The sequence below is a fragment of the Monodelphis domestica genome, chromosome 1 (genome assembly GCF_027887165.1).
Source record: "Monodelphis domestica isolate mMonDom1 chromosome 1, mMonDom1.pri, whole genome shotgun sequence".
Classification (NCBI taxonomy): Eukaryota; Metazoa; Chordata; class Mammalia; order Didelphimorphia; family Didelphidae; genus Monodelphis; species Monodelphis domestica.
The window spans coordinates 611,156,496-611,177,888 of record NC_077227.1 but is presented as its reverse complement, the minus strand read 5'-3'; the positions used below and the strand labels follow the sequence as shown (position 1 = coordinate 611,177,888).

Below are 21,393 nucleotides of genomic sequence, written 5' to 3'. Positions count from 1 at the left end.
ATAAAAGAATAGTAAGACTCTTAGAAAGTTATGATAAAAAAGTTTAGACACTATAATTCAGGAAATTATTAAGGAAAATGGCCCAGAAATTCTAGAGACAATGGGTAAAATAGAAATTAAAAGTCTCTACCAATCACCACCTCAAAAAAACCGAAAAAATGAAAAGGCACAATATCACTGCTAAGTTCTGTAGTCCCAGGTTAAGGAACAAAATATTACAGGCAATAAGAAAATAAACAATTTAAATACTATGGAGCTACATCCAGAATAACAGAAGGCTTAGCAGCTACAACATTAAAAAAATGCAAGACATGGAACATAGCTGTGGGACTGAGGCAGGAAAATTAGAAACCTTTCTTCCTAGTTGCCCTTGGAAAAAAAGAGGAAAACATGTAAAGGTAGTAAAAAACTAATCATAAGCAACACAAAAGGTCAAATTGTTTGATCTGGCATGGGAAAATGTCATATCTGGGCCTTAGGAATGCTATCATTTCCTGAGTATTTTGAAGGGGTGGGTCTGGATGAAGGGCTCACAGTCAAGGAAATGGAATGGAATGAGCTAAAATCATAGTGGAATAGATCAGGAAGAGGCAGGGTGGAATGGCTCTCTCATATGGAGGAGGAATGAGTGAAGGAACTGCTTAAAAGAAGGAGACAATGGAATGGAAGGATGGAAGTAGTCAAACTCATTTCAGACATGGGATAAAGAGAGAACAATAATCCCAATTAGAAGGGTTAAGGGAGAAGGGAGGGACCTTTGGAAAGGTAGGCCAATTCAGAACTAGGAGGGCAAAGGGGGAGGATAAGTAAAGATTTTTGGGAAGGAGTGTGAATAGGAGAGTCATTGGTCAAAGGAAATTGGACATCTAGGGAGGGAACTGATGGAAAGAAAGGAAGAGGGGGACAGACAGAGAGGAGGAACAGAGTATGGAAATGCACAGCTAGACATTATAACATGAAGAAAATGGATAGCAGAAAGGATCAAAAACCAGGACCTGACAATGTATTGTTTACAAGAAAGACACTGAAAATAAGAGAAAAACATAGAATAAAGATGAGACTGGAGAAGAATATAACATGCCTCAGATGATCCAGGTAAGGCAAGGGTAGTAGTTGTGATCTCTGACAAAGTTGGGGCTAAAATGGATATAATTTAAAGGGATGAAGAGGGTTAACTATATTAAATTGGGGGAGGGTAGTATGGATAATGAAACATCAATAATGGATCTATATGCACCAGGTGTTAAAGAACCAAGATTTTTAAAGGAAAAAACTAAATGAGATACAGATGGAAATAGAGAACAAAATAATAATAGGGGGGGGAGGGGGGGTTTAGTTTTCCTCTAAGAACTAGATAAATCTAACCAAAAAAATAAATAAGGAAAGGTATGGAGATGAACAGAACCTCAGATAAGTTAAATAAGATAAATATCTGGAAAGCCCACACACATCTGCATGAGGTTAGTAGAAGATTTAAGCCTGAGCATATAATAGTTTCTGATCGGGCAACAATGGCTTAGAGAACATAATTCTGCAAAAGTCTTCTTTCAACACTAATCACACTAAGGAGGTAATCCTGGATCCCTGTGAGGGGTTGTGGCACTGGAACAAAAGTTCTACTGGGTATGACTAACTAGAAAGACTTTTTTGGGAAAGAGTATGGTCCCAGCATCAAATTATCTCTGCTGCTTACAGGGCAATTTAGCAAAATATGGTCCTCTTAATAACATATGTTAACTGAGAAACAGGCTAAAATGATGAAATTAAATGTTGATAGGAACATGGAAAAACAGGCCTAATATTACATTGCTAGAGCAGCTATGAATTTTTTAAAAGATATAAATATACATTAAGAATTTTAAAGCTATTCATGCTCATTGACCTACAGATCCCATTAGTAAGGTTAGGCCTTAAGGACAATATTGAAAGGATAAAAAGCTGTGTACATATGAAAATATTTATGGAAGTTTTGTTTGTTATGACAAAATAACTGGAAATAATAAAAATGCAATGAATGGGAGAAATGGCTGAATAGATGGTAATATTTAAATGTAATGGAGTATATTATTAGAAATGACAAATATTAGAAATACTATAAGGGAAATATATGATGAGATGAAAAGAGAAGAAATGTGAATGAGAATAATACATATCATGATTATATTAAAAAAATAACAGCCACAAAATTAAGAGAAAAAAGTATCCAAGTAAAACAAATCCAAAGGGAAAAGCAGAAGATGCTTTTATTAGCATACATATATAATTACTATATTTTTAAACAAATTATAAACAATGTGGAGTTTGTGGTTTTGCAACTAATTTTTTATGCATTTGTTTAGTTAAAAGGTTTTGTTGTTGGAAGTGATTACTAAATGTATAATTTAAAAAATTTAAATTAAAAAAAAAAAGGAGAGGAGTCACATCAGGGGGCAGATCCAAGACCATAAAGTAGAGAAAGCACTCAACTGAGATCTTCCAACATTCCCCTCCAATCAACTTTAAAATAACCTCTCAAATTAAATTCTGGAGTGGCAGTGCCAAAAAAGGCCAGAATGAGATATTCTTCCACCTAAGACAACTTATGAGGTCAAGAAGAGAGATCTGTGACACTCTAATCCTATCATGCACTTTTGGTTGGATTATGAATTTGACCAACTATTCAGGAGAACAATTTCATGCTCACAGAACTATAAATACCTTTTGACCAAGCAATAACACTACTAGGTCTGTATTCCGAAGAGATAAAAAAAGATAAATTGGTACAACAATATTTATAATAGCTCTTTTTTGTGATGGTACAGAATTAGAAATCAAAGGATTACAAATCAACTGGAAAATGGTTCAACAAGTTATGGTATATGATTGTGACAGAATACTATAGTGTTCTAAGAAATAATGAATAGGTTGTTTTCAGAAAAATGTGGGAAAACTTATATAATTTAGAACTTAAAAGTTTTTTAAGACGATTGTTAAAAAATTTATATATAATTAGGAAATATTTAATGCAATTTATAAGGAGAAGTCAAAAAAGACTAAAACTATAATAAATCTTAGGAGGAAGGAAAAATACAGAGCACAAAGAAATAAATCAATATGGATTATATTAAAATGAAAAGGGAACACAAGTTCTAAGACATCTAAGAGACTATAAACATTTACATAAATATTATAAAGCAAAGGAAATCTAATAGACATCTGATAAAACACAGAGCCCTATGTATTTAAAAGAGATTATAGCAGGATACTCTTGAAAGGTTTGAGAAAAAATCATAATCTTGAGTAAAATTAGAAGAGAACAAATCTTAGAACTGATGGTCTGAACAGATGAAATAATGAGCAGAATATCCAAATCTGAACCAACAGTATCAGGTTTATTCAAAGAAGGAGAACAAGAAATAGGGAACGTAATATATTGAAGAGGAAGACACCTGGAAGATTAAGAGCATCAAGCAATACCATTAAAAGAACAAATGAACACAAGGAAAACAGATTAATCTCTAAGAGAGGATGCACAGACACAATCATGAACCTTCTAGGAAACCACTGCAAGTCTAAAAACTTGAACACCATAATGCAAGCAATAGTAGAAGCAGCAAAGAAGCACTAAATGAAAGAATTAATGGACTACCTACAGAAAATGAAAATTCAAAATCCAAATTGCCAGTAGTTTAATTTATAATTCCAATGAGAAACCCTCACTTGATCCTTCCATCACAATTAGCTATTTTCCTTTAGTTTTCCTTTCCTTAACTTTTAAGGGTAAACTTTCTAAGAAGGGAATCTATAATCAGTGCCACCACTTCCTTTTCTCTAGCTTTCATTTTATCATTCTGCATTTTGGTTTCTGATCTTACTATGCACCTAAAAATGCTCTCTCCAAACTTAACAATGATCTAAATGGCCTCAAGCCTCATCCTTTTTTACCTCTCTACAGCCTCTGACACTGTCATTCACCCTGTTCTCTTTGATACTGTCTTTTGTCTATGGTTTTTGGGACAAGGCTGTCTCCTAATTCCTCTCCCTCCTGTCTGACTGCTTTCCAGGCTCCTTTGCTGGAGCTTCAACCACAGGAAATCTTCAACCAATAGGAAATAATTAAACAAGGGAAGGCTGTAGAAATAAGAGGTGTTGGGAAAGTGTTCACTGGCACCATGAAGATCAAGTGCATAGCCCCATTTAGAGAAGGTTTCCCAATAATGGTGAGGTCTTCCAGATAATTTTATTCATGAATGACATGCTGATTGCATTAAGCCATGGAACTATGAAATCCATAATTATTCAAAAGACTAACCAATTGTCCAGATGGGAAAAAAGTGACTGAACACACCTATTTTATCCAGACTGGTAAATATGCAATTAGACTGACAACCTATAGAGCATAGTCACCTATGTATTTGTGTGTATGTGTATGTGTGTGTCTTGAAAAACTCTCAAAAAATGGATAATGAGAAAGAACCAGTTTAACAGGAAGAAAATGTGCTGAATTAAAATTTCTGGAGTAGGCTCAATTAGGGATAGACAGATGCAAGGGTGTTCTCATTACACAGGAAGCTTTCTGCAAACAGATACACCTTTCTGTAGCATTGGACCAAAGTGCAATAAGTCTGTCTGTGATGATTATCTGGTTATAATGATTTATTTGCTTAATTTTCAAAGACATTTTTTTCAGTTATAGTAAAATGTATTATGCCAGCTTATGAAGGGAAATTTATTGTATCATTCAAGGCACCTAATTGTATTTTTCTAAGTAGGTATAGCATATAGTAAAAATTTCCAGCTGATGTTGTTTGGTAAGTTGAGCTGTTTATCATTTCATTGCATAATCTGCATGGATCATAAGACTAGGCTCCTAAAAGATAACCTTGAAAATCTATTTAAATCTTCCTTTAATGTTTGATAAACTCCTCTCAGATCATACCTTCCCCATCTCAGTGATTCTAAATAACCAGAAATAATTATTTAAACTCCCATTCTCTGCCCATTTCTACCTCATTTCTTTTATTTCATTCCTCTCAACCTTATTCTCCCCAATGTTCTATCCTGAAGCTACCCACTTCTTTCACTGAGTTCCCTGGAAATCCTGCTCCATAGATAACAAACTTGCTTTCAACTTAAATCTTTTCTTTTCCTACTCATTCCATTTTCTGCCTTTCTTTGAAATTGGCTCCTTTCTAATGGCACTGCCTCTTTCCCTTCTCTTCCCACCAAGGACTCAGCTTTTCCTCATTCCTCTTGACTCAATGGTTGATGTGGGGGAGTTGGAAGCTCTCCCACTCCTATCACTCAGTAACCTCTCTGCCTTTAAGGTTCATGCAATCCATCTTTACCATCCAGTCAAACTTCTGGTAGCTGCTGTTTACCCACTTCCAGGGCACGCCCCTTCTGTTTCAATGAGTTCAATGCCTAGTTCATAATCTTTTTATTCTTCCTAACTCCTGACCTCATATTAGAAGACATCAACACACATAGTATAGTAATAACCCCTCAAAACCCCTAACCACACAGTTCCCTAAATTCCTCTTTTCATATCATTTACTCCCCACCGGAGCCATACAGATGGTTATGCCCTTCATCTTATTATCAACCATAAATGCATCACCTCCATGCTTATGAATTCTGAAATTCTCTTATCTCATTACATTCAAATGGCTTTCCAAATTTCTCCCTGCCTTCCAATACCAAATCAAACCTGCCATTTATATCATGGCCTCGAATTGCTCAGCCCTTCAATTCTTTTCCAGGCATTCGCCACACATTAGCCATGTTCCTCTCCTTTCTCCCATCTTATTTGCTTGGAACCCCCCTCCCCCAAACAAAAACCATTCAATTCTACACTGTCCTCTTCTCTTGATCTTTTTGTCACATTATTTAGCTGATTTTGCATTATTAAGCCACTCAGGGCAACTTGTTTTTTTTTTCTTCCAGTTACCATCTTGTATTCTAATTTTGGAGACAATAGTTTTGTTTTGTCAAAAGACTTTTAATTTTATGTAATCAAGATTATCCATTTTGTATTCTGTGAAACTCAAATTCTACTTTGATCACAAATCTTTACCCCCCTTCCCCCCTTTTAAACCCTTACCTTCTGTCTTGATTCCAAGGCAGAAGAGTGGTAAGGGCTAGGCAATGGGGGTTAAGTGACTTGCCCAGGGTCACACAGCTGGGAAGTATATGAGGTCACATTTGAACCTAGGACCTCCCAGTCTCTAGGTTCAGCTCTTAATCCACTGAGTTACCCAGCTGCCCCCTTCTTTGCCCTTTTTAAAAGGTAATTTTTCTATATTCCTCTAATTTCTTCACATTACTTTTTATACCTAATCATATATTCATCTGGATCTTTGTCTTTATAGAAATTATGAAATGTTGGCCTATACTTAGATTCTGCCAGATTGTTCTCTTGGTTTCCTAAGCAAAAGATTGCTCTCTATGTTTCCTCAGCAGTTTTTGCTAAATAATGAGTCCTTATCCCATTATCAGGGGATCTTTATATTTACTGAAGCTTTGTTTGCTTCTGCTTGTTGTGTGCCTAATCTGTTACACTAATAGACTACTTCATTTCTAAACCAGTATGAAATTATTTTGATGATTACTGCTTTGTAGAATAGTTTTCTATCTGGCCCTCTCCCTTCCCACTTATTTGTCATTATTTCTCTTGGGATTCTTTACCTTTTGTTTCTCCAGATGAATTTTATTATTTTTTCCCCAGCTTTTAAAAATAACCCTTTGGTAGTTTTATTGGTATGGAACCAAATTAATTAATTAAGGTGACATAGTTTTTATTATACTAATACTGTTTCAGTCTACCCAAGAGTAATAAATATTTCTCCAATTATTAAGGTATATTTTCACAAAGTATTTGTAACTGTATTCATATATTTCTTGTGTGTATGTTGTTAGGTATACTTCCCAAATATATATTTTTTTACTTAAAATGGATTTTTACTATCTTCCTGCATGACTTTGTTGGTAATATACAGAGATATATGATTTATTCTTTAAGTTATTGTATTGGTGGTATGTTTTAAATAGGTTTTTTTTTCTGTTGGATATAAAATATTGATATGTCCAATACATCAAACAGTATTGTCACTATTCCTGGACATATTTTGCATATCTGTAAGACATCAATAAACTCTTGAGTACAGACCTGAACCAATGACTTTTCAATTCAACAAAGATAGCATGAGACTTATGCTGCTTTTGGGTGATTTGTTCAATAATTAATGAATTGATAATAAATAGCTCTTTAAGCTCTTGGGACTTTCTGGCTCATCCTAGTTACTCTTCAGTCAGTATTATTGTTTTTTTAAGTGATTAAATATGTTTTTAGTAATACAAGCTGTGAATATTCTGTATAAAATACATAAACCTATAAATGGTTTATATTTGTATAGCTCTCTGATATTTTTTGTAAAAATGGTGAAATGGGATTTTTGCTACTGTTTATTATCTTTATTATTTTCATATTCTCTTTTTCTAGACTACTGTAGTCAATTTAAAGGCCTGCAAAAAACTACCTATTTTTGTGTGCATTCAAATGTAGGAGCTAATATTCCAGAAACAATGTGCTATATTTACCACTCAAGTTATATTGACTCCTGAAGTCCTTGAGGTAGCTAACTGATATAATGGACAGAGTGTTGGGCCTAGAATAAGGAAGATTTGAGATCAAACCCATCCTTAAAGAATTACTAGATGAGTGAACCTGAGCAAGTCACTTAACTGCTGTCTTTTTCTCCAGCTATAAAATGGGGATGATAATAATAGCATTTACCTCACAGCTTGTTGTGAGGATTAAAAGATATAATATTTGTAAAATGCTTATTAGCACATAGGAACTCAAGAAATGTGTTGGAATACAGAAAAATAATAGGTTCCCTTTTCCTGCACTAACTTGTATTTGTTTAATGTATTCAGGAAAGGTCTGGTCCTCTATAGAAAGAAGAAGAATTATTCATATTTATTAGGCATTCTCATGGTACCAGATATACATGTGCTATGTATTTATAATAAAAAGATATAGTGGTGGAGGAGGAAAGAAAAATATCTGTAAATGCTCAAGGTAAAGTGAATTTTAATTTCTAGAAAAAAATCAATTAAAAATGAATTTCTCAAGCACAAATTCACAATGAAAGAATCTAAACTGAGTAGAGTATTGATCAATATTTAAGCTATGGATTTTCCTCCATGTGTATGAAGGCTTTCCACATAAACAAATATACTTTATCATTCTTTGGCAACTACTTGTTGGTGGACTAAGACATTCTTATGGATTACAGGAATAATTTAAAGGTCTAGCATCCAATTTCTCTAATTATAAGTTGTAATAGATTAATGAAGAAATTTCATGTAAATATAAGATCTTTAAATAACAGTTTCCTTTCATAGAGTTCTTGATGTCATTCCCTTACTTAAAAAAAACATCAAACTCTTTCAAGTCAGAACACATAACATTAAACTGTTTATACTAATTAATGTTGGATTCTGTTTAGAATCTTTGAATTCTAATGACATTGTACATTTACCCAGTAATCATTTATTTTTTAAGATGAATATTTAAGCAGGCAACAATTTTACTCCCCAAAATATTTTATTCAAAATCTGCAAATTAAGCCAAGGATTATTTATTAAGCATTTACTTTATACTAGGGATACAAAAATAATAAAAACAAAAACAAACCACCCAGTCCCTGATTTCAAGAAATCCAGTGTAATGGAGGAACCAAGAGGCAAACAACCATACATAAAAAAGATATATATGAAACATTAGAGATAAGCATAGAGGGAAGGCAATTGCATTAAGAACTCCCAAGATGAATCAGAGTTTGAATTCAGATCTTTCTGTTCCTAGGTCCTGTACTCTATCCATTACACCATCTACCTGTGAAACATGCTGACAGTTCAAATTCAAATCCTCATCATCTATTTCCTGAACTACTGTAATAATCTCCCAAATGATTTCCTTCCCACTTCAATCTATTCATAAGACAAATAAACTTCCTAACACCCAAATGTGAACAATGTCACTACTGTTCAGAAATCACAAGTAGTTTCCCATTGCCTACATTATAAAATATGCACTCCTTAAACTAGATTAAGACCATACAAACCAGCTCCATCTTACCTTTCCAACCTTCGTTCCCATGTTCTACACCAGACAATCTCCATTTCTCTCCCAACTGGAGATAAGCTGATTTGCAACCTCTACGTATCAAATCCAATCTGATCCAATCCAATAAGCCATTTATTGGAACCGCCTTTATACAACATATTAGGGATCAAAAGACAAAATGACAAACTATCCCTTCAAGGAGCCTAAACTCTCTAGGGGAAGAGAATAATGAACAATATATAAGCAGTGCATGCATACATGATAATTTGAGGGGGAGAAGTCACCGACAATTAAAGGGAGCAACAGGAAAGTCTTCTTATAGGAGGTGGCACATGAATTAAACATGAATGAAAGCTGGACATTCTCAGAGGCAGAGATATGAAGTTCATTCAAGGCATTGGTTACAGCCCTACAAGGACACAAAATTGGGAAATTAATTCCATGTAAGTGGAGCAACAGGTCTGTTTGGCTAGCACATAAGCTCCTTATGACAGAGATTATTTCATGTTTTCTATGTGTACTCTGGCAACATGTAGAAGGTACCCAAAATCTTATTCACTGGCAGCTTGAAAGGACAGTGGTTCTCTATGGCCTCTAAGAAGGCATTTCAAACCCTTCTCCACCTGGCTCCTGCCTTCCTTTCCAGGATGACGGACACTGTTCCTCCTGACAGTTTCCCATCAAGGCAAATTGTCCTCTCAGGTCCACCACACAACATTCAGTGTTCTGCCCCAGCTCCACCTTCACCTCTGAGAATTTCTTGCCCTTCACAGCCTGGTTCAAGGTGGTCTCCCTTTCCTGATCCAGGTGGCCCTGGGGACAGACAGTACAAAGTGTAGAGAGGAGAGAGGGTGTCTCATGTTTCAGGACCAAATGGCTCAGAATTGTTGGATCTGAGCGCATGGAAGATGGGAAGGAAGCAATTCAGGGAGGGTTTTTTAAATGCCAAGCAGAGGAGTTTATTTTAGAACCTGGAGATAAAAGGGAGTCATCAAAAGAAATGGGGAGGAAAGAGGGACTGGAGGCTGATGTGCTCAGATCAACATTTCGAACCTCCACTAAACTAAATGGAACTGGAAAGGGAAGACTTAAGGCAGAGAGACCAGTTAGAAGACCAAAAGTAGTCCGGATAAGAAGTGAAGGATTGTGGCCACACAAATCAAGAGGAGGGAACAGAAAGGAAATGTGAAGGCAGAAATGTCAGGATCTGGTGATGGATGAGGTTAGTGGGGTAAGGACCTGAGGATGCAAGCCAAGACGATGAGGATGGTGATAGTGCTATATACAGTAAGCGGAAAATTCTGAAGGCAACAGTGTTTTGTGGCAGGGAGGTAATGAATTTTAGACATTCTAAGTTTGAGATGTTCCTAGGACATTCAGTCTGAGATGGCCAAGAAGCAGCTGCCCATGCCGGAGGGAATTCAATAGAGAGACTTCAGCCTGAATCATCTGCACAGGGATGATAATAGACCTGATGAGATAACCAAGTGAGATAACGCAAAGTGAAAAGGGGCCCTGGGAGGGCCCTGAGAGAGCCTCACTGTCAGGAAGTGGATGTCTTACAAGTCTGGTATAGTTATCTGAGTGGGGATGCCTTCCCAATTATTGCATGAGAACACCAGGAAACTAAATGACCACCCTTCACATTCATCAGCTATGAGATTCGTGTTGGACAAAAAAGAATATAGCAAAGGCTTTGAAGCTGCTACTCTCTTATCAACCGCCTTCTCACTATCACCACAGGTTTACCTGACATAGAACTAGATAGTTGCAATATCCCCAAACTCCAGCCTCTGGGAAATTGTTTATTATCATTTAATAAAATTCATTTGGATATGTATGCTGTATTTATGGCTTTTTACCTTTCCTTGACCTTGTAAGGACCTCATTTGTTAGTAAATGTAGAAATTAATAATTGGAGAGACTGGTTATACCCCCCATTTGAAGAAAAAAATTGTTTTCCATATTCAGAAAATAACACTAATTTGAGGAATTAATGTATTGGGGGCATGCCCAAAGGTACACTGTGTACTGCAGAAGGTGGCCAGTGTCTTCAGGAGAGGGAAATAAAAGAACATGGCAGGAATATAAGATGAGATCTAAAATGAAACAAAGTTTGTTAGAAATAAAAGAGATATTCCAAAGAAAATTCTCACTCTCTTCCAACTAAGCTATTTCAAAAATATGGGACAATGAGGTGGCACAGAATTGTGGAGTGATTTCTGCGCTTGGAATAAGAACAATTTGAGTTCAAATATAGTTTTACAAGTTGTGTAATACTGGTCAAATCACTTAACTTCCATCTAACTCAGCTTCCTCATCTGTAAAATGGGGATAATAACAGCATTTACCTCCTGGGTCTGTCATGAGAATCAAATAAGCTAATATTAAGAAAGCTTGAAAAACCTTAAAATATTACATAAATGCTATAATTATAATTATAATAATAATTATTATTGTATACTAGTATATACTGTTGCATACTAGTGGAAAATTTATCCCTATATCTGTCAGCCATAGAATAACATGGTTATCTACTAAAGATCAAAATATTAAGACTATTTTGGGATCAGGCAAGACCTTAACTTTGAACACTGAATGGAACTTTATAGAAACTGATGTTCAGAAAAGTTAAGGAATCTGTTCAGATTCACAAAGAATAATACCAGAGCTAAGCCTAGAACTTAACTTTTGCCAGCTCAGTTCCAGGTGGTCTGTTTAAAAAGCTAAGTAAATTAACTCCTATATTATTAAAACAATTATTGCTCAAGCAAATTAAGTAAAATGATTTTTATTAGAAAAGAACATTTATTTTAATCTGCAATTACTAATTATGATATTGAATAGATGATAATTCTCTTCTTATATTTTCTGAATCAATCCTGGTTGTATTCCCTTTAACATATCAACAATTGATTTATTTAAGGTCATTCAGACAGTTAAAGGTATGGGAGTAAGTTTTGGCTTGAAAATAAATACAATTATTATTTACAATGAAAAAAACTAATGACTTCAAATAACAATTTAAAGATTTATAGACTGTAAGGGAAGCTTTTCTTACATGTTTTCTTATATAGTATGAAATCTTTCACTGGGAGAAAATGAACCATAGAGTCAAAGAATAAAATACTGAAGTCTTAGAGGTAGACATTTTTTCTTTGTATCATCAAACAGGTTTCAAAACATTCATTCATGCTGGCTGAACCATTTGAACATTAGTAACCTATGAAATGATAGTTTTCAACTTAAGAGAATTTTATTGGATGAATAATATATATAGCTTATATGACAAATAACCTTAAGTTATTAAAGACTCTATTAATGAGGTAGACTGAATGGAACTAACATTTGAATATGCATTACTATAAAAAAGCAGTTTTTTCCTACTAATTTTTTTTAAAAGGGATAAAGTAAAATTCTTTTAAAGATGCTTCTTATCACAAACTATCCAGATAAATATATTTGAGCCAAAAGGTCAAAATATATTCTGATGAAATGTTGCAAAAAAAAGTACCTTCACCTCTGTCTAAAATTTCTACAATAACTCATCCTACTCATCCAAAAACATTCTTTACATTTCAAGCAGCTGCTTCATTATAATTTCTAAACAAAAATAATTATTTTTGTCGTGTTCACTAAAAGTAAGGTTAAATAAACCTTTTGAGTACAAAGATTTCCCTTCTATAGTAAGTAGCACTAGTTAAAAGACTGGGGAATGGGTAAATTATTGCACCAAATGGCTGAGAATTAATCTCTGATGACTAGCTGCAATCTAACGAGGCATCTGTGTCCCAGGGAACCCACAGTATGTCCCTGGCGGTATGTGTAGTGTGTTGAGTCTGCATGGCATTCTTTGTCCTCTTTTGCAAGCAGCTTTTCGTCTCATTGTTTAGAATATCCTCATGCATCTGTGACGCGTGGAATGCATTCATACTAACAGACTTACTATTGTTTTCTCTCAGAAGCTTTGTTGAGCAAAGACAGCATCACGGTTCTTGATAATTATATTGCTTAATTAATCAAGACAAAAAAAATTTGCAAATCATTGCCTGGTTGCCAAGCAGGGAGATAAAAAATGAAAACAATACAAGCTGAAGCAATATAACAAAAGTAACAGCTATCTGATCAGAAATTCTTATATAATGAAGCTATTAATGCTAAATCGGTTAATGTTAACATTGCTCCAGGTGTCTCTACTTAGTTGCAAACAAAAAGGCTAACATTATGTATATAAAAGGCCAAATGTTGCCATGGATTCTGTAACCTGATAGAGAGGACAGCCTTTTCATTTGATTAGGGAATGCAATTTAAATACCAGGGACTGAAGCCAAACAACAGACATTTCCCTTTGCAAGCCTCTTTCATTCACCCTGAGGTCAGTAGTTGGTGAACAAAAGGTCAGCCACACTTGCCCTGGAAATGTCTGGATTAATTTTATTACATTGTAATGGTTTGTATTTTAAATGTAGGGATAACACTAAATTTCCAGTTACCTATTATTCTGTTTTGCCCTTAGGACTTGTGAAATAAAGTATTAAAGAAATGGGTTCTCTGGACTCATTTTGACACAATCTGTAACCTATTTTTTTTTTTTACAAAATTGAAATTGATATTTATATGAAATAATTTCAGAACAGCACAAATTTGATTGTAGTACAAATCTCTACTTATTTATCTTTGAAGATGAAAAGTAAAGTACCCTAAAGTTATACTGAAGGAAATAAGAAAATTATGGAAGAGTGAATGATACTTTTAAAGTTTTCTTCTGAATACACACATGTAGAGTAACTAATTACTGCAGGATGACAGGTTCTTATTCTGAAAAATGCTATTTTCTAATATCTTAATATTTATCTCTTTTTATAGCTTTTATCTAATAAATCTTTGGGGAGAAAATACATATTTTATAAAGAAATAAGTATTGCTGATACTATAATCTTTATGAGATGTAAATCAAACATAGTATACACTTATTGTGAAGAAACCCCTGAATTCTTACTTTATTGGTAAAAAATCTAAGTAGTAAACACAGGGAAGATCTATTTACCATAATGGTTTTGAAGAACAATGTAAATATCATTTTATTAAGTGCCATACTATTTGGATCTTATCACATGTAGTTAGGATGTTTCAGGTAATGGTATCGTACAGTTGAACAATCTTATATTTGTATTTTTTAACCTCAAAATAAAATGTATTTCTCATAATTTCACTAAAAGCTAGGACATAAATCCTTATTTATTAAGTAAAATACTTTATTGGCTAATCAAAAAATTGGTAGTGTATTAAATATACTTTTTGAATAAAAATACAGAATAAATTTAATATTTACTTAAGCCTGGAGTCACCCTACCTATAAGTTACCTTGACTATTTTATTCTATTCAATTCAACAAATATTTATTAAGTACCAGATATTTACCAGGCACTAAGCTGAGTGCTAGGGATACAAATAAAATAAAAATAGCACCTGTAACATTTAAAGTATGAAATTCTTATACAAATCTGAAAATTGTGGGGGAGAGGGACTTCCCCTTTGACAATCTTATTTTTACCAAATAAAAGCAATACTAAGGGTATTAAATTTAGGTAGTCAAATTAGTTTATGGAAATTCTCATAGGATAGGATAGGCCGTGTCATTTTTAGCATCAATGTTAATTGGTTAAGCTGATTTTGTGGCAAATGTTAAGAAATCATTAGATTATCTAAGTTACAGTGTACACAGATATCCCCTTAATATATCCAAGTTGGTGATGCCATCTTCTTTATTGAAATTTTAGAGGAACCTCAAAATCATATTATGTTAGATATTATATAACAGAAATGAAACTTTTATTTGCTCATTTCTTTATATTTATCAATCAACTTCATTGTATAAATTCAGATTTTTAATTATTTTTGATATTCAATTCATTATGATAAATTCTTATTGGAGTTGGATTCTTAAAAGATACTTCAAATAAATAGCAAGAAAGTTAAATAAGAAGATGGAAGCTTTGGAATCAAAGATTATACTTTCATATCTTTAGAAAAGTCTTTGAATATCTTTGTTCATTTATAACTCCATTTAAATTTGGATTAAGTTGTAACTTAGCTCTATGTGTGCCATTTACAAAAAAAATGTAAATTACTTCATTGCATTTATATATATTTTTTCCATAACAGTTAAGTATATGCCAAACAGTACATAGGACATGGCAATAATATGATGAAATTGTACCTCTGGTTTCTTCATTATCTCGATGAAGAACATGTGATTCTTCATTGGATAAATAATAATTAAAACATCTCCAAAATCTGTTGGTATAATACCCCTGCGGTAGTTCCTGGTGTGTTCAGACCAGACGATGTGAACCTCGTCATTTCCCAAGTGACGAAGCTGCAACAGCAAATTGGCTCTTTATTAATCAGAGTGATAACAACAGTTTATGAGGGGTCATGGTTTACAAATTGAATTACAATGCTCAGCAGCAGAAATATTTCATTACTTAAAAAGGTTAAAACACTGATTTCTTCTACGTGCAATAAAATGGTGCAGGTGGCATGATTACTTAAAAATAATATGGACTTCATTTGAAACACATATTGGTACTTATACAGCATTTATAATCAGTACATGCAGAGAAATTATTGTTGTTCTAGTACAAAGTGTTAATGGGAAAAAAATTTCAACAAAATTTTAATGACAACAAGAGCAGTATTCTGAAAACACTACAAAATAAAAGATAAGAGTTATTTTTTTTCATCATGGCATTACTTTAGAAGAATCTTGACTCAATATTTAGCTAATCAGAAAAATACATTAATAGAAAAATGCAATTATAATTATAATACAGTTATTCTATAACTTATAGTGCTTATTTGTTGTAAAAAACTTTTAAGAATTACATTAAGAAATCTAAACTTGCACAAAATTGGTATATTTTATTCCAGGTTCAAAAATCATAGTCTATTTATTATGCTATTTTACCCACAGAGACAAATAACACAGAATGAATTTCTATGATTTGAAAATATTACTAAGAATGAATCGTATCTCATAAGTAATTCTATCTAGGTAAATATTAAATGGGTCAAGAGTGTAGAAACTTGATATCAAAAATTAAAATGTTCTCCTAAAGTACTGTAATCATAATGATACTTCTAGGTAGAGGATTTCTCAATTCTCATAACTTTCTACTAGGAAGATAAATTTTCAGTTTTTAAAAATAATAATATAATGATGTGGGCACCATGAAAAAAATTCTAAAATTTATCTTACAAATACAGCACTATGAAAAATGAAAGAATACTGATACTTCAACTTGCGAAATACATGTCCTGTGTCAAAATTAAAGGTAAAGGTAAGGTTAGACTACTGTAAAAATAAGCATTTTGTAATAAAAAAACCCAAAAGGTAATCATTTGGGGGTGGTAAGGTACATGTGATATACACTAAATGTAAAAAGGTTAGGAGATGGAAATTCTTCATCGGTTTAACTACTGAAGTGGAAAAACGCAGGTGAACACAATATATTCTGTTTTTATTATAGGGTTACAAAAGAAAGCCAGTTACATTAAAATGTCTCCTTACTCTTCTATAGTTCATTCATTTGAAAACAAAATTATAAATCAATTATTAAAAAAAAAGACATATCTATATTTCTATAATTCTGTGTTTATTGTGTGCAAAGGTGTATGGGTACAATTCAATTATTTTCAGTAGGTTCATAGCTCATCATTTATGTTGAGCACTACTTCCTAATGGTGTGTAAAACTTTTCTTTGAAAATTGCTCATTGGTGGTTTTTTTTTCCCAGTTACAGATCAACCTAAACAGTGCCATACAAGATGAGAAAACATAAATGAGTTGTACCAGCACTTGTTAGAAAAGTATTCATAATGATGAAATCACAGATCTCACAAAGTATACAAAAGCCTAATGAACAAAGTGGTACAACAGCTTTTAAAATGAATACTTAATGTAACTGAATCAAAATTTTAAGTAACTCTATTTCCACCTTAACAAATATCACAACTTAAAAACATTTTGACAGTGTCCCAAATCTCACCAGTGTAATACACTATTCTGAAAGTGAAAACATGGTAGCCATTTTGTGTTAACAGCAAAACGAATAATGTTTTCAAGAGAGAAGTGAATAACATCTAATTGAAACTTCAGGGGGAATTCAGAAAAGCAGAATGTAATTACTAATGCTGGAACATAGCCAGGATTCAATACCTAACACCCCTAATCTTGAAAATAGTAATATATTGCCCTTGAAATAATGCTTGAGCAAATAACTTACAGGTGAAGAATCCCACTTATTTAAATAAAAACTCTTAGTGTTACTTTATATTATTTTAGAGATTATTTGATTGGTTTTTAAGATTCTAGCATAAAAATTAATAATATTCCACCCTATGGCAATGTATCAAAATGCACGAAATCTATTTTGGATTGATAGTTATGGATTTTAAAGCATGATAAATAATTTCTCTAAAACTCCCATTTAACAGTAAACAAATATTTAAAACAATGGTTTGCCATTATAAAACTGCAGCCAACCAATTGGAGAAATACATGAAATTGTAGCATTCTTCCTGTAATAATTCACTATTATGCAACATTTACTTTCATTGCTATAACATAATATTAATCATCATGAGGTTATTTTCTTTTCAATGATGTTTGCCTTGAGCATCTGGGTACCACATGTGTAATTAATTAAATCACAAAATTAACAGTTAAGGCATCAAGCTCAATTAAATAAAATATTTGGGGCAAAAGTATATTCAAATATGCCAACAAACATGCAACATGAACATACTAAATACTGAAAACACAAGTTTTATTAGTCACAAAACTTACCAGAAGATGCCTAAATGAGACTTTACATACTTTTCCAGGTTAATGGAAAGTTTACAAAACATATTCACTTTAATTCTTTATCTGATAAAAATTCCCCAAAGTGATTCATTGCAACATACTGTTCAATTATAGTTTCTTCACAATGACCCCAAGTTAGCTCAATCTAAGAATATGCCTGTAACTTATGGGGCCAATTCATAGACTTTTTCATTTTATAATTAGTCATGTCAACTATTTCTCTTCAATGTAAGCTATATTTCAGAATGTACTGGTCAGTTACAGAACAAATACTCATTTTTCAAATCTTACAAAAACATTTCATGTTCTGAGTCCTGTCCTTTACCACTACTACTCATTAGCTTGAATAAACAGTTTTAAAGTCACTATGCTTTAGCCATTCTGCATGCTGCCTGCCAGGCAGCACGCCACTGGTGACACTGGTCATGGTACACACCTAATAGTCTGACCTCCTTTTCCATCTAATTGCATTACATAGCCAGCTGGCTCCAGAAAGGAGTTGTCTGTTTGATTGAAGAATTCCTGCTCCTTGGTAGGCATTGCTGCTACTTTTACTAAGTAACAGTCAGGCCTGACATCCCCATTGTTCATCTGACAGTGTGCCCATCCTAAAATCTAAGTTTTATTTGTAAATTAACCAAGAAACTTCCTGCCAGAACAGTGCTGCCTGGAGACTGATAATGTGTGCCTTTCATTCCCTTTCACTCTTACTGTATCACTGCCAATTTGCTTTTCTGCTGCTGGCCAGCCTGAGGCTATAAAAGCCTTGTAAGACATAAGTGCAATTATAGTCCTGGAGTCAAATGAATTGGACAAATCCAATAGCACAGCTCTGTCCCCACTTTGCAAAACCCCTACAGCAGTTAGATTAGCTGCTAAAAATCTAATCTAGCTATAGCTAACAAATTTCTGCAGCAAAAGATCAAGAGTTCAGTATGGGGTTGCAACCAGATTTCTGAATTGAAAAAGTTCTACTATGACAAGGGCAGAGCATAGCATAAATCACTTTAGAATTCTGCAGCTCATTTTTAAGCTATTAGGTACAATTTAGTTAGAATAAGACAAGGGACTATCGGATGCTGTTACTGGGATTGATTTTCGTTCTAGCTGCAAGACATCCTGATGAAGAAAGTTTATCACTAATGATGCTAAATCCTGGAGCTGCAAAAGGTACCAGCTGAATTGTGATGATTTCAGTGGGGAATCTTTCAAAAAAGGCCAAAGCTGAGACATCATTTGTAGGAGTGTATGTTTTTAACAAAAAACAATAACAAAAACCTAACAGTATTTATTTTATTTAAAAGAAAGGAAATGTTTAAAATTTTTATTCCCTCTAAAGAAAGTAAAACTGTCTCCTCTCATATACAGGGTCTTTTTTTTGCATAATTCATAATTAAACTGATGACAAAATAGAATTTGATCCTGACAGCATTAAAATCCTTTACTATGCATTTACAAAGAGTCAGGAAAGTGAGGACCTGGTTGGATTGTAGCCTCAAATAGATCATTTGAAATATCATTTGAGGTAAATGCTTTAAGATGGGAACTGTGTCCTTTCCTTTACCTTTCACAGATGTTCAGAACAGGAAGGAGTCTCAGCAATCACACCTCTCCTGACTCTAAAAAGTGGACATCCAGTCTTGCTTTGAAGACCTTGTTCAATGGGTTCCCTCCCTCACCTCCTGAGGCAGATCGCTCCATGGTTTTTGGATCATCATGAAGAAGTTTTTCATTACACCTAACTGAAGTTAACTACTTAGTTTGTTCTGTTTTTAATCTCTGCTGCTAACTAGAAATGGTCTCTTCTCTTAATTAGATGAAACCCTTTCTGATACGTAAGACAGTTTCTCATCTTCAAGATAGAACTATCCTCAAATCTTTCAAGTGATCCTCTCATGCCTCTCATGTCAGGTAGGTGATGCAATGCACAGAACACTGAGCCTGGAATCAGAAAGGCCTGAGTTAAAATTTGGCTTCAGACACAAGCTATATGACCAGGCAAAATTCACTTATCCTATTTGCCTCAGTTTCTCCATCTATAAAATTGGCATAATAATAGCACCTTGCCTCCCAAGGTTGTTGTGTGGCTCAAATGAAATGGTAATTGTAAGGCACTTAGTATAGTGCCTAGTACATAGTACGTGTTAAAGAATTTCTCTTACTATTCTGGTATCTCTTATCTGAACAGTCTCCAGTTTGGAAAGTACTTCCTAAAATGTAATGCCACTCTAAAGAGGAAGCATATAGATAGGAAACTGGACTAGCTAAGAGTCTAAAGTCCTAGGTTTTAATTTTCAATCTGTCAATTACTGTCTGTCATTTATCCTCTCTGGCTTTCAGTTTTGAATATATTTGAGATCATTCTATTTTCTTGTCTTTGCTTCAGAACTTCAACACATCCATGATTTATGTGAATATTTCTTTTATTAGTGCAGTTCTCAATTCATTTAATATTTCACAGAATTTTTTATTATGATATCTTCCCATAAATAAATCTATAGGTTTACCCTGGCATTAGGGGCATAGAGATCAGCATATTCTGTGAATATATGTGAAAGCTTTTCATAACTATAACAATATTATATAAAATTTCATATCAATCATTCTGTTTAAGTGTGGTTATGTTGATAACTTCCTCTCTTTTCCCCCTTTCCCATATACACAATGCACTTCTCCACTGAACTTTGAATCACTTGTAGTTTTATTTATTCAGAGGTCATGATGTTCCATGTTTTACATTTGTGTAACAATACTAGAAAAATATAAATTTTAAGAAATTGGTTTATTTCTGTCAGGTATCAATTAGGACATCACAGAGAATGCTATGTACTTCTCCAAATGCAATCCAATCTGATCTCATTTCTACTCTAAGGACAGATTATTGCTTATTAGCAATGTCTGTCCCAAATATGTGTGCTGATGACTTACTTAATGTGCTCCCCTTCCAACTATATGCCATAATTTGGGCAATTTACATTCTTAATCTACTCAGTATTTCCAATGTAGATTGTTTGAACCAATCTTTTTCTATGTAAATCACATAGAGAAAGTGCTGTTGTATTAAAAGTCATGATGGAATCAATATAATTTCATCTATAACAAAGCCATCTCATAAATATGGGTAATTTCTCTGTCATATGGACTTTGTGCAGGACAATTTCCATAATGGTAGCAAAAAACTTTGGTGAATATCTCTGTCTAATGTCTTGGTAAATACTGATAATCAGAGGAGTGTTGAACAAAATTATTTATAAAATATTTTTGTATGATCTTGAGAGATGTGGAAGATATTGCAAAAAAAAGTTATGGCAAAAAGTGACATAAAATGAAAAACTGTATGATAAGAAAAAGATACATGCATGCCACATAGCACAAACGAGCAATAATAGAGGTCAGGTGCTGCATTGTTAAAA

General features: G+C 33.5%; 1 protein-coding gene across 5 annotated transcripts in view; it reads right to left on the bottom strand.

The window, feature by feature from the left end:
- Nucleotides 1–21,393, bottom strand: part of RALGAPA2 (Ral GTPase activating protein catalytic subunit alpha 2) — a 544,635-nt gene that overhangs the window by 116,650 nt on the left and 406,592 nt on the right. For 4 of the 5 annotated variants that reach the window (XM_007476631.3, XM_007476632.3, XM_056813835.1 and 1 more), the window contains one exon: nt 15,333–15,491. The exons of the other annotated variant lie outside the window; for it this stretch is intronic. In XM_007476631.3, coding sequence (XP_007476693.2) covers nt 15,333–15,491 — 159 coding nt within the window. The remainder of the gene's footprint in view (nt 1–15,332; nt 15,492–21,393) is intronic. 5 annotated transcript variants of the gene reach the window in all.